This window comes from Gadus morhua, chromosome 2 (genome assembly GCF_902167405.1).
Source record: "Gadus morhua chromosome 2, gadMor3.0, whole genome shotgun sequence".
NCBI classification, from domain to species: domain Eukaryota; kingdom Metazoa; phylum Chordata; class Actinopteri; order Gadiformes; family Gadidae; genus Gadus; species Gadus morhua.
The window spans coordinates 13,914,324-13,929,633 of NC_044049.1; the positions used below are offsets into that span (position 1 = coordinate 13,914,324).

The 15,310-nt window shown below is 42.4% G+C and overlaps 1 protein-coding gene across 6 annotated transcripts in view; it reads right to left on the minus strand.

Annotated features, from left to right (window-relative positions):
• The window catches only part of pitpnc1a (phosphatidylinositol transfer protein cytoplasmic 1a), a 45,338-nt gene that overhangs the window by 14,835 nt on the left and 15,193 nt on the right, over positions 1–15,310 (minus strand). For 5 of the 6 annotated variants that reach the window (XR_003974621.1, XM_030347964.1, XM_030347998.1 and 2 more), the window contains 3 exons: positions 13,812–13,960; positions 8,162–8,250; positions 7,400–7,407 (listed from right to left, as the gene is read on the minus strand). Coding sequence is in view for 5 of the 6 variants with exons in the window: in XM_030347964.1 (XP_030203824.1) it covers positions 7,400–7,407; positions 8,162–8,250; positions 13,812–13,960 (246 nt within the window). In the remaining variant the exon portion in view is untranslated. Of the gene's footprint in view, positions 1–7,399; positions 7,408–8,161; positions 8,251–13,811; positions 13,961–14,624 lie in introns of all 6 variants that reach the window. The other variant, XM_030347993.1, reaches the window with a different exon arrangement.

The following is a 15,310-nucleotide window of genomic DNA, read 5'->3' on the forward strand; positions in this document are numbered from 1 at the left end:
ATCTGTGTGTGCATGTATGTATGCATTTGTGTGTAGCCTATTTCTCTCATATATGTGTGCTGTTTGTATGACTGTGTTTAATTATATTATTATCTCATCTATTTCTCTCGTGTGTGGGCTATGTGCGTCTGCATCGTGCTGGCTGGGCTTAGCGTTGCATCTCAGCTCCCTGGCTGAGATTTACGAAGTAACAGGTGGAGACATGGAGGAAGTGTGAGCGGGACTGAAGGCACGTTATAAAGAAAAATAATAAAACAGAGGAAGAGATTTAGTTGTATTGACTTTTTAAATATATTTTCATTTGTCCGACGTTCACAGACAGAGCTTTGGTTCTTTTGCAAAAAGCTTTTGCACTTTTTCTTCTTCTTCTGTCTCAAAATGTACTCCTTTCTATACTTTCTTTTATTAAAAAAATTAAGCAGAAATCAGTGATTTTTATTGTTGTTATTTGCCTTTATACTGATTACACAAACGTTTTAAGAATGAAATACGCATAGGAAACTGCATGCTGTTCTGAACAGCGTTCAGAAAGGTTCAGCAAGGTTCAGAAAGGTTCAGTATGCGTTCTGAACCTTTCTGAGCGCTCTCTGAACGCAAGCAGCTAGCAGTGTTGCCTGTGTGTTTAGCCATGCATATGATCGGGTGAAAAAAAGTTAAAATCTATAGCCTGAGAAAATACAGGGGAGGAGCTCATTAGCATATAACTCTGAATTTCTGAACGCCATTCTGAACGCCTTCCAAACGCCGTTCCAAACGCCGTTCGACAAACTGAACGCCATTCTGAACGCCGTTCAGAATGGCGTTCAGTTTGTCGAACGGCGTTTGGAACGGCGTTTGGAACGACGTTCAATACGGCGTAAGGTTTGTCGAAAGGCATTGAATACGGCGTTAAATTGGTCAGAACGGCGTTCAATACGGCGTAATGCTGGTCAGATCGCCTTTAATTGTAGGCGAATTGTGGCACACTCGGCTTCCCATAGTTCTGCGGGCCAAGACACGACGCCACCAAGGCTTTCAAAAGTATGACTACACTGCACGCATGAAGTGTCTGAAGAAATGCGGGAGGATTATAATGCTTCCGTTTATAATCCCATGTAATTTGAGCTACATGAATTAAGCACCTCATTGAGCATGGAGGAACCCAAAGAGCGGACACTCCAACTTTTCGCGAGAACGAACTGTCCATTAATTCAGGTAAGGAAAACGGTTACAAGGCTCACTAGTCATCTCTAGTGTTTTAAAACTTAGCCAGGATTTTATTGAAACAAAAATCACGTTGGGTAGGCAGCGTCTAGGAGGTCATTTGTTTGTGTGCTAGGTTTCACAATCTAACTTTACCTCATTAGCAGCCCTGCTGTAGTGGCCCCAGATACAACAAACCATGCTGACCATTGGTTTCTGACGGTAGCTTTAGCTTCAGTAGCAGCTCTGACCATGCTTAGTGCATAGGTTACTGACGGTAGATTTAGCTTCAGTAGCAGCTCTGACCACGCTTAGTGCATAGGTTACTGACGGTAGATTTAGCTTCAGTAGCAGCTTTAACCATGCTTAGTGCATTGGTTACTGACGGTAGCTTTAGCTTCAGTAGCAGTTCACCGTGTTTGGTTTAAGTGTTTGCTATGCTTTTGGAAAGCTTGCTATAATACGTACCATTCATTACGTACCCATCCCTTAAATAGACTAACCTAAGCACGAAAGAGGGCTTTATCAACCCTCTTCATTCGAAACAGGCACTTGGTGGTTGGTTTGCACAGTACAATATTTCCCTGGAAGCTTTCAAACTGTCAAAGTGTTGATCAATGAGCAATATTAATGCCAAAGTTAAGCTCCTACATCATGTCATCATCGGGCCCATCTACAATCTTCCATTCCTATCAAAGGCTCTGGAGAAAACAGTTGCAGCACAACTTCAGGATCACCTCATACAAAATAATCTGTTTGAGAAATTTCTGTCTGGTTTCCGCCCTGGCCATAGTACAGAAACTGCTTTGGTCAGGGTCACCAACGACCTCCTGATGGCAGCAGACACCGGTTCACCATCACCTGTCATCCTCTTGGATTTAACAGCTACTTTTGACACAGTTGACCACAATATCCTCCTCCACCGCCTGCAATACACCATTGGACTCACAGGAAATACACACAACTGGTTCACCTCTTACCTCACCGGCAGAACCGAGCACTTCGCCCTGGGCAAAGCAAAATCACACACCCACAGTGTCATCTGCGTTGTCCCTCAGGGCCCGGTGTTGGGCCCCACCCTTTTCTCCATCTACATGCTCCCCCTGGGCAGCGTCATCAGCAGGCATGGGTTATCTTACCATTGCTATGCTGATGACACACAGCTGTACCTCAGAACCACCCCCACTTCTTCTTGCCCCCTGCCAACATCCACACTGACCACCTGCCTGGAGGAGATAGAGGCGTGGATAAAGCTGAACTTTCTTCAATTAAACAGCTCTAAAACAGAAGCCATCCTAATCGGCACACCACATTAGCTCCGCTCCTCCCGCATCACCAATATCACTTTCTCTGGCCAAAACATTCCCCCTTCCACATCTGTCACCAACCTGGGTGTTAAAATGGACCAGCAACTGAACTATAACACCCACATCAATCACCTCCGCAAGACCGCATTCTACCCCCTCAAAAACATTGCCAAACTCCGGCCTACACTCACCATGGCAGATGCAGAGAAGCTCGTCCAAGCCTTTGTCTCCACCAGGTGGGATTACTGCAATGCACTTCTCATCGGGATCTCTGGCAAGAGCATCCAGAAGCTCCAGAACATACAAAACAGCACTGCCAGGATCCTGATGAGGGTGCGCAAACATGAACACATCACCCCCATCCTCAAATCTTTCACTGGCTCCCTGTCACATTCAGAATTGAATACCCGGTCTCCCCCCTCATCCACCAGTGCATCCATGGACATGCCCCCCCCCCCCCCCTACCTCCAGGAGCTCCTCACGCCCCAGACCACCTCACGCACCCTTCGCTCTGCATCAGCAAGCACCCTCAGACCAGCTAAGACCAAGCTCCGCACCATGGGCGATCGGGCTATCTCCGCCGCTGCCCCAAGACTATGGAACGCCCTCCCTGACAACCTGAAGGCCCCACAGACTACAGCTTATTTTAAACGAAACCTTAAGACTTATCTTTTTAAAAAAGCCTTTTGCTAATTTCTCTTTTACTGTATATGTATTATATGTTTTAAAAACCCTTTTTTCTCTCACTCTGTAGCGCTTTGAGATTTTCGAATGTAAAGTGCCCTATAAAATAAAATGTATTATTGTTTATTATTATTATGTTCATGTCAATGTTTTTAGAAAAATACTTGATTAGGGTGTTCTGGTCCGGGACCAAGGCCCAATCCCAATTCACCCTTATCCTTATCCCTATGCATGTCGATTGATGGCATGACTTGTACGATGTTGTCTTTGGAGTCTGAACAATGTTACATTAAGGGACTCCAGGTTTGAAGATTAGCTAAAATAAGCTGTGTGGAAAAGGAAATAATTCATTAAAAAAAAAAAAAAATAGTCTGAATTGGAAAGACTTTAACGACTTGAAACTAGCTATATTGAATGCATGTGTACGGTATTCTATCCTATCATATCTGCACAGGGATCAAAACACAAATCAAAGTATATAAGTTTATTTGACATTATGTGTATCACAAAGGGATTGATCCTACAACATCAACGTTAGTTATATTAGCATGTTGTGTAGGTAGGCTAACTACAACAAAACCTTTTTGCAATATATTCTACATACCTCAAACTCATCCACCAGCATTCCAAGGAGTTGAAAACGGCCTTGAATAAACTTGTTTTTTCCAAATTTCCCAGATCCGCTGGCAATGGCAAAAAGGGGTTTAAAACCAATGCAAGAAAAATCAATACAGCTGACGCTGGTATTGTGAGACTCAAAACAACAAGCAACAAACTCATCGCGTCTCTTTACGTAAACGCTGTTGATGACTACTAATGACGTAACTGGGTCTTGGAGGATTGTCCCATATCTTAGGGGAAGAATTCCCCTTGGCCCTCTGTTTCGAGGGGCAGGTCGAAGCCATTCAAAAGCAAGGGCCACTCAAAAACTAGGCATAGGGCTAAAAAAGAGAATTGAGATTGGGCCTAGGCTTGAACCCCTATTGGCCGTAGTCTACATTTAGGCATTGCTGAGAATGAATGCTCTCTGCTCATAATGACATGTATCACAAAAAGGTGTCACTTTGGATAATAGTATCAGCTTAAATTGTATAAATCGTTAGATAATAGCAAGTTGTCATTCCTTCTGGCTGCCATGACCTCACTACTCACTACTCAACAACTATTCCTCCAACAGGGTCTTCAAAAAAATGTCTTTGGGTATTTAGAAAAGCGCTATAAAAAACGGATCAATTATTATTATTATCTATTTGTGGTGAAGGTAAATCACCTGAAATAGGGTTTTAGTATAGATGTCTTAACATCTGGGAGGGAGTAAGGTCAGCCAGGCAAGGTAATGTACCTGGAAACCAATCCTTACTACTGCCTCTCATCAGTTCTAGTCAATTGACCCAGAGAGATGCTGATGCTGCAGTATGAGTCTCGTAACCGCTTCCTGAGGGAATCTACCCATTCTAAGAGCCGCAAGACATAATATAAAAACACAAACCAGGTCATGGTGATTGCTAACTAGGGGGAAGAGGAGGCAGTGTTTATTAAAGCCTGATCTTGGGAAACATTTGGAACAATGCCACCGTGTTTACGGTGGCATTGTTTTGCTTTTTTATTGTGTTTTGCTTTTTTATTCTTTTCAAATAAATGTAAGTCATTTCTGTAAGTCATTATACATCTATAAATAAATGTTTACTTTGCGAGTTACTCTGTGTTGCACTTAGAAAGAAGCTTGGTCATTTTATCTTGTCATCTTTGCGTCTCATTGCAATTGATATGAGCATTGGTTTGTTAGTTATTATGTTAATAATAAGTTAATTACCGTCGTAATTTTTTTTCTGATTGTTTAGTAATTAACCTACAAAACAATCGACTAAATAATCAGTGCCAAAGCGTTTGTCATTAGAGACGTGGTAAAACAAAGTTCTCATTAGGCAAGGTAAAGGTGTATTTACGTTTTGCATGCAGGACCATATTCTTTTGCTGGTCAACCGACCATGCATACAGTATAATTTGAGTTAGTTTCAAGTGCATGGAAGAGTCACATGCACTAACTTTGCCATATTATGAAGGACGTCCTTTAGCTGACGTAATTTCAATGAAACTGTGTGTTTCTTGCATGTCCTTGGACAACTACTGTCCAACGACCCCATTCCCAAATGGACTGGTGTCAGCAAGGGACCTTGTCTATCTACCAATGGAATCCCCTTTCTCTATCTGTACATTTATACACTTTTCAGTTCAATCCCAAAGGACACAAATTCTACCCAAGGATGTGCCGTCATTGGAGTTACAATGTATGTCTCCTGACATTTCCAACCAACATAAAAGTCCATCTTATCATTAATGTATAATTATTAATTATATATTAATTTTATTTATTGCACCTGTTGACTACAAACTTCTCAACTTGTCCCAGGATGAACAACCTCCAAGGCGGATAGACCATAACGGCGGTCAGACCCATAGAAGTATAGCTCTAGGTGATTTAAGAACCTTGTAGATTTGTTTAATATGCATAATGAGTAATACAACGGTGTTGGTACATGGCATATTTTGTCCTCAGCATAATATTTATTTCAGGAGAAGTATTTAATTTAAATTGAGCATGATCATTAGAAGCCACACTAGGAGCATCAACCAAGCATCTTGAATGAAACCTTTAAATCAAGGGCAGCAACAACAAAGGAAGAAGACTAAGGGGAATGACCATCATAGAAACTTGAGGGTTAGCCATGATTGGATGCTTGCCGGGAGGGGCCAACTTAATTTGCACTCCATGATCGGGGGAAATGGACATGTCTGCGAGGACGCAAGACAACTAATGTGGCGGCAGTAGCTCAGGGGGGCGCGCCCGTCATTCCGACACCTCATTGTTCCGACGTCTCAATGGTCCGAAATATTTCCCATTAGATCGACATGCCACTATGCCGACGGTTCAATGTTACGAAAACGGAACCCATTGGTCCGAAGGGCCTTTTGTCAGACTTTTCAAAAAGGAGGCACATTAGGCCGACGGTTCAATATGCCGAATAGGCCTACATATAAAGAGTTTTATACCTCGCTCGCGCTCTCTCTCTCTCTCTCTCTCTTTTGTCACTTTGCTCTCCAATATTCATCGTGAACGTAATATGTAGTCCTAGGTTGTATTTTGGTGCTTAGTGTGTGAGAGAGAGAGAGAGAGAAAGAGAGAGAGAGAGAGAGAGAGAGAGAGAGAGAGAGGGAGAGGGAGAGGGAGAGAGAGAGAGAGAGGTATAAAACTCTTTATATGTAGGCCTATTCGGCATATTGAACCGTCGGCCTAATGTGCCCCTTGTTTGACTTATCGGACAAACGGCCCTTCGGAACAATGGGTTCCGTTTTCGTCGGCATAGTGGCATGTCGATCAAATGGGTAAAAATATTTCGGACCATTGAGACATCGGAACAATGAGGCGTCGGAATTACGGCATGGCACCAGCTCAGGAGCTTACCCGAACTGCTCCCTATGAGCTGGCTGTCATGGTTGATGCTGTCAGTGTGTGAACGTGTGTATGAATGGTTATAAGTCGCTTTGGACAAAAGCATCTGCTAAATGCCCTGAATATAAATGTAAATAATTGCCCGAAGTATAAGTAACTAATGGATTTAACATAGTAAAGAAGTCAGGAGCTTAGCATGGCATCAGTACGAATCATATGTTTTTGGCTGCAGGGTCATTGCAAATGCTAACTAACTTGGCACTCATTTAGAGAGATGTAAGGATATTATCAACGGGTGCAAGGAAAATGAATACAAACTATTGAATGAACTAAATACAATGTAAACAAGGTTATAAGATAACAAGGTTATATCATTTGTATATACTTTAATATTATTATTAAATGGTTTGCAGACAGTAGCCGAGAGGTTGACTGCGCCTGCCTCTTGATGAGATGAGGCCATTAAATTGTAACCTCTCCCAGGCACATTTTTGACTCAAGGCATCTCTGGCCTAATGGATTCATGGAATCCATGTTGCCTGTCAACAAGCATGGCTGATTAGCACAGATTTATTTCATGACTACCTCTCAGATCCTTAAGAATGACAAGAAATCGAGCCATGGGGCAATTTATCAATGTGTGTGTGTGTGTGTGTGTGTGTGTGTGTGTGTGTGTGTGTGTGTGTGTGTGTGTGTGTGTGTGTGTGTGTGTGTGTGTGTGTGTGTGTGTGTGTGTGTGTGTGTGTGCATCCCATCATCAGTTGAAAATACTCACAGTGTATTCTGATTGGATGCCCAGCAGTACATTCATTCCAGGAGCCATGGGGAAGAAAGGAAGAGGAAGAGAGTAAATGAGCGCATGAGAATGTAAGATAAAATCAATGAGCTACTACCAATGGAAAGATTTGTTTAATGTTTGTCCTTCTCTAACTAACTAGCAATACTAGTACTACTAAGGGTGTATTTTTTATTGAGTAATACCTGTAAGTGTGTCTTACTAGTTGAGCAGTACTTTTTAAGGTGTATCGAAAGTAGTAGTTCTAGTTAGGGTGTTTTACTAATTGAGTACTACATGTTATGTTGCAATACTTGTTGAGTACTGCCTGTTATGATGTAATACTAGTTGAGTACTGTCTGTTATGGTGTATTACTAGTTGAATAGTACCTGTTATGGTGTATTACTAGTTGAGTACTACCTGTTATGATGTATTACTAGTTGAGTACTGCCTGTTATGATGTATTACTGGTTGAGTACTACCTGTTATGGTGTATTACTAATTCAGTACTGCCTGTTATGATGTATTACTAATTGAGTACTACCTTTTATGGTGTATTACTAGTTGAGTAGTACTTGTTATGGTGTATTACTAGTTGAGTACTACCTGTTATGGTGTATTACTAGTTGAGTACTACCTGTTATGGTGTATTACTAGTTGAGTACTACCTGTTATGGTGTATTACTAGTTGAGTACTACCTGTTATGGTGTATTACTAGTTGAGTACTACCTGTTATGGTGTATTACTAGTTGAGTACTACCTGTTATGGTATATGGATAGTAGTTCCAAGCCTTCTCGGTCACATAGAAGATTTTGGGGACAACGGCTCTGGCCCAGCTGGGCAGCTTGCTAAGAGAAACAAAACAGGATGTAGGGTTGAGTGGTGTGTAACGCAAACAGCCACAAAGAACATGAACACATTGGAGAGGAGGCACTGAGATACAGAGATAAAGAAAAAAACTGTTCATGGTGTAAGCCAAAATGGATGGAGTTCCTCCATCCAAAATGAATCCTTATCACCCATTTCATGCGACTACCTTCTCCAGACATCAAATACAGGGGTAGGGAAACACGTTGATATTAATGTTACACCCACTGGGGCAGGTTTATTAGTTCAGCCAAGATTCACTTAACATTGACTCGATTTGGGAAAACAATTACATCCTTTTTCTTTGAATGTTTGGCATAATTTGGTGTATGTGTGTTTCTGTATCACTCTACATCCCTCTTTCTCAGTTAATCTTCCTCTCCCTCCATCTCTCCATCACTCTCTCTATTTTTCTTTCTTGCCATCTCTATCCATTTCCCATTCTCTCCCTCTCTCTAACTCTCCCTATCTCTTCGCCACTCCTTTTCTGTCTCTCTCTGTCCCTTTCTCATTCTCCCTCCCAAACTCTCTGCCCATGGCGTGCTCCCTATCCCTCTCTTTCTCCCTCTTATATTTCCACTCTGTCTCACTATCCCTCTCTCTTTACCCCCCTCTCTTCCTTTCCCTCTCTTTCTCTCCACCCTCTCACTTTTTCCAATGCAGACATACATATATTTATACATAGTCTGCAGCTATTAGATTGTGGCAGGTGGTTTGTGGGCGGTGAGAAAAGAGAGGAGGGGGGAGGGGGGAGGGTCCAACAGAGATTGCTCAAATTAGCCATCGTGCGCACATGCCTGACCTCCTCTTGTCCCTCCCATCCCCCGTCCCCTGTCCCTCCAACACACACGCGCACACACACACACACACACACACACACACACACACACACACACACACACACACACACACACACACACACACACACACACACACACACACGCACACACACACACACACACACAGAACTTTCCCTAGTTGTCCCCAGCTATTTTCCATTGTCCGGTGGTTGCATCGGATACACACCTTCATCTCACTTAGTGTCTCCCATTGGCATTCTATTAGTAAATGTGCTTCAAAGACTCAAATTAGAAAAAATAAATAAATAAACAACAGCACAGCGGTCTATGATAGTCATACAAATGTATGCGTTAGACATTTAGTAAAAAAATCAAGGAATACATGAACTCAGTATAATACGGAGGGGATATACTCATGTGTAACTGACGCTGGGGTCAGTCTTACTATCCAAATGATAAATGGAACGTGAGCCACTAAAACAAGATAGGTTCAACAACATACTCCAGTATTTTTGGAAACTCCTTTCACAGATCTGTGACTTTATTGGTCAAGTAGGCATTGGGACATCAGCATAGCTTTTCCATAACTTGAAGGATTCAAATTACACCCCTGGCTGTTAGCTCCTCGTCCCTGCGGCCTGATTTAGACCTCTATGTATAATACCTATAGGGGTGCATTATGTGGCAAGGGCCAGTTTTACTGTAAGGTCACCATGCACACGTGTGGTTGTAAATACACATGCAAAATTCACACACTCACACAGACAGACATGCATACGCACAACACATGCACACACACAATTGCGCGCACACACACAAATACACAGAGGTGTATTTATGGAGTACTGTCCCTCCCAAAACCACCCCCAACATGTGAAGTCGATCATACAACCAACAGCGAGCAACAAGGTATTTTCCAGACACAGTAGGCACCCTTGACCCCCCCCCCCCCCCACACACACACACACCAGAGGAGATCGCCCCTCTGGCTTAGAAGCCACAGCTGACGGTATTCAATGATGCTCCAAAGCTATTGAAAACACTGCAGACTCTCGTTAGACTTGTGAAAAACATGATATATGTGTGTGGCAATGTGTTTGTGTGTGTGTCTGTTTTTGACGTGTGTGTTTGTGACATTCATCATCTATTTAAACTTTGTATTGTTGTATTTTAGTAGGGCACCACTAAAAATAAGACCTTGGTCTCAATGGGTTACCCTGCTGAAATAAAGGTTTGAATAAACAGGAAAAAAACACTGCATAAGTAGAGATGTTCCGATACCATGTTTTCCTTCCCGATACCTATTCCGATACCTAAACTAGAACATCGTGCTATGTGCTGATACAGAGTATGATTTTTTGGGGGGGACGACATAATATTATTTATTTATATTAACAGCTGTATACTATTAACCCTGTATGGCTTTGATATGATTGCTGTCAGTGTTGAATGGCCTTCCTCAGGTTAAACCCTTTGTAAAACACGAAAAAATACACACAGCATCAAGCATTATTAACTAGTAACTACTAATAGCACTTGTTCTTATTGAAGGGTCTTACAATGACAAGAATGTACTAATTCTAAGTCGTGCCACAACCGCCCCCTTCGTTGATTGTCTTCACTCCCTCTCCTTGTTTCCCTGATTGTCCTCACGCACCTTAATTGTTTTCACCTGTCCCTCATCAACATTCCCCTTTTTCTTTAGTATTTTACTGTTTCCTTTCTTCTGTGCCAGTTTGTCTCATTTTCCTAGCGATATCCATGGTTCCTGGGCCTCATTTATTAACCATTCTTACGCACAGATTTGTGCGTAAGGAGTGTGCACGACCATTGCCACGAAAAGTGTTGAATTGACCAAAATGTACTTATACTTAGGAATGTGTGTAAATATAAGCACAGCTCTGGCCATGCGTACGAACATAATCTATTGGTAGAATAGCGATATTGCAAGCAAAAGCTAAGCATTTAAGAGTGTCAAACTATGCATTAAGCAATCAACACCCACATATTTCCTGTGTTTCCTTTAATTAAATAATATTACATGTCTTATTTAAACAGACAAATTGGTGTCAAACCCTATAAAATAAAGCTGTGAGAATTTTTTAAATGTAGTGCATGTTGCTGATGCCTCACGTCTGTGGGCTGCGACTCTTTTTTGGGCGTCTCATTACTCCTGATAGTGTTCTCTCTTCTGACCAGACTGAATTAACGGCATCAGTCATTTTTTCCCATGCAGCAAGCTTTCTTTTATTTGTAATGCCTCCTGCAATAAGTGAGCCTAAAAGTAACTTTTGGTTTAATTCAACCTTGTTTACGAGCATTTCCATTCCATTTCGAGAAGTTAATTTTCTTTGCTTCACTCTCTTTGCCATTATAGCGGTGAGGGGAAGAAAGACATTCACATGGTTGTTAAAGGGATGCGTTGTGTCCTCATCTTCATCTTCAAACCGCAATCCGGGGTCGGGTCACATGGCAGAAGCTCCAGCAGGGGCCCCCTGACTTACCTTTTCTTGGTAAGGAAAGGGAAGTCTGTGACCATACATGGTTAATTGGAGGTGTTTCTGAATGCAAATTGGCTAAGCATGCATGAGCATGGTACTTAAGCACAGTTAGGATTTATCAAGATAGATTACTTATTGACGTGCATATGATTGCTTTGCACATGTTGATTACACATTTTTTTTGTACTGTAAGCACATCCTAAATTTCAAATGTAAGAGAGAATTTAAAGCCTTCTCTACGCGTGGTTGATACATGAGGACCCTGGTTTCCTGATACATGCCTGTTGACTCCTGACTTCAACTTTACCTCCTCCATGCCGGATTGTTTGCCTGATGTACGTCTGATTATCTGTGTACCGACCCACTATGCCCAAGCCTTCTCCCTGCCGGATTGTTTGCCTGAGCTACTTATTTCCCCTGTACCGAACAATCCTCTAGTAAAGACCATTCTCTCTACAACCTTTTGCCTCCTGAGTCGAGCTTTTGAGTCCTTTATCTCTTGTTGCTGACCCAGCCAATACAAGACACTTAGGATAAAAAGCCTCTGCTAAAAGACGAAAATGTAATGCTAATAAATGTACAGAGAATGAATTTTATTGAATCTTTTATCTAGTTTGACTGAAAAATAAGTTATTCCTCAATCAAACTACTACTTGCGTACTTGCTTACCCGATACTGCTTTTTAGTATTAGGGACATTTCCTATATTGGTATCGGTATTGGAACGACTCTAATAAAAAAGTACGATATCTCCCACCATCCTCCGCCATGGAGCATAGACGTTGACACGTTGTGACGGCTCTCCCTTTAACGTTAGGGATAACTGGGCAGAAAGTATCCATTTAACTTGGTTATAGAGGACAACTGATGATGACAGCAGCTCCATAAAGCTCAGTGTGTTTGCATAAAGGGAGGACATGATACATGTCCCCTCTACACAATCCGGGCATGGATCAAGCTTATTAGAAGCACCGGGATGAAGGCATGTTTGCTGTTTTTGGTTTGTTGATTTTTTGTGGAGATTGTGGATGGTGGTAGGATGACAGCTCATGTCCCTCAGGTAGGGGTTTCATCGAAGAAAACAGGAATGTTTGAGCGCATGTGTGTCGCTGATTTAGTCAAAAGTTGATGCACACCCTGTTTGTTGAGGGCATGAGGACTCAGGCACTCGGCATGATTCTTTAAATAACTTCTTCAATACCTTTTAATTAATTTTATTAATTTACTGTCGGTGTGACTGATCATTTTTCATATTGTTTCAACATCTGGATAATTTTTTTGTTTTTCTTTTATTTAGTAATCTTTCTACACTAACTTTAAAAGCATGTCTGGTGACATATTTTATCGTACAAATATACCTGGATGACCATTAGCCTTGACCATCTCACCCTCAATAGTTGTGTTTGGGAATAAGATCACTCAGCTACTTACTTACACACAATTTTGGGAGAGTTGGAAGGACACTGAGATAATAATTATTTATCTCTTCAATCAGTTAGGAAGGGGAAACTTTCATCAAAAGCAACTCCAGACACAGGTGATTAAGTCTTCTTGTTCAATGATGCCTACATGTAGGTTATGGCGATTGGCAATTGCTGGGGGTGAAACACCATCGCCACTACACTACCCAGCCCCTCCATACATAACTAGGGCCTTTTTACATAAACATGTGCTGGCTTGGCTCACCTCAGTTAGACTTGTTGCATCAGCATAGCACGGCTGGGATTTCACAATCCATTGCAACAGGGTTTATTGCTTGAAGGTATGTCTTTAATGGATGATCAGCTTGCCGAAGTCGACAACAAAAAAACACACATTCTAATTTGCCTATTTAGGTTTATATCGATTCATGACCCATTGTAAATAAAGAATGATTTGTTTCAGACAGGCTGAACACACACAATGATAATCACAATGAAGTCAATGTTACATAGGCCTATTCCCCCTTTTTTGCTTCTTAATCTCAAAATATCATTGCGAGCTGATTTATTTCAGTTTGGCCTTGTTTACACATTCTACAATGTTTCAAACATATGTCCTTGATATAAGGTAAAGTAAATGCGTTGAATAACAGTATCAGTGTTCTAATAGTGTGAACATTATAATCAAACTAAAATCACTGCAGAGCAACATGCTGATATTTTGTAGTTGGGGAACAACAGAGAGGAATAGATCCGTCATTGAGATCGACAAACATGACCCCCTGCATGTTGGCATCTGGCGGATGGGGAGAGGGACTCACTTGTTGAGGTAGACCCGCTTCTCTGTGAACTGTCCCTGGCCGTGCTCAGGGTCCAGGTAGGGCTGGTTCTGGACCACCTCCACGCCCTCGCCACGCTCACTCTGCTCATGGCTGTGCTTGCTGATCATGTACAGCTGGCCGATCTGGTACTGGAGTGCAGACAGGAATGCACAGGCAGACCAACAGACAGATAGCGACACAGATGGATGGGCAGACACACACACCAACATGCACACAAGCAGACACGGACAAACCAACAGATAGAGACAGATGGATGGGAACATACACACACACACACACACACACACACACACAGACACACACACACACACACACACACACACACACACACACACACACACACACACACACACACACAAACAAACAAGGATAGACGGACAGGAATACACACACACAAACACACCAGACAGGAAAAAGAGAAACACAAAATACATGTTTCCCTGTTGAATCACGTGTAAAGCTCTTCCTGACTGACGGCCATAGCCCATATCTCATATCTCCTTCTACTTGTTGCCGTGCACCTGAGATATTCCTTTTAAAGAGGGGTTTTTAAATGGAAATGCTTATCTAATGGCAGTTAAGTCCACACTTGCCAGAACGATACAATTTGAATGATATCTGTTAATATAGACAAACTAAATAAAAGCACTCGATCAAACGGTGCGTGCCCCCATTGGGGCGGATCCATTCTGTACATTGGTGCAATTGGCTGTTTCCTCTGCGTTTGTATTCATATGAGCTATGACAGCAGGCAGCTTATATATCCTTTGTGCGAGTGATGCTACAACATACCATAATCAACCAGCTGTTGCTGTTTGAAAAACCCGGCATCAACGCTTCAAGAAGTCATTGAACTTCAAAGGCAGCTCAATTCAACACGAGGTCAACAACAGCAAATCCCAAAGCCTCTACGGGTGGGAGTTTGCCCTACCCCCTAACCTCCACACTCAAGGGTGGGGGGTGGGGGGGGGCTGTCACTGATTGCGCTGGCGTTGTCATTCGTTAGACTCCCAAGAAACGGTTGTCATGTGAACAGAAAGCTTGGAGACTGACCACTCCACCACATCCTGTTTTGGCTTCAACGCCCACGCAAGTAGAAAATAACTAACCGGGGCAACAATGGTGACATCCAATCCAGTCCAGCACCACATCCTCCTCCTCCTTTACTCTTTACCCACTGGCATAATTGGACCTCAATGTGATCGCCACGGGTGGGTCGCATGAGAGGAATGATGTCACACGGTTTGAGTATTTCCCACTCAGTTATGAAAATAACACAAGCAGGGGCGCGATTTCTGATGCCTGCTTGGGGCCCATTTTCTGTGTGAAGGTAAGGTAAGTGATACACAGCAGCTGGAATAGACCCAGGGGCCATGCAGGATTTATTCTGCAGTTCAGAGAACTTCAGCCCAAGATAGCCATGTGTTGAGATGGTGGAACAAGACACACTCCCACAGATACAAGCATTAACACACACA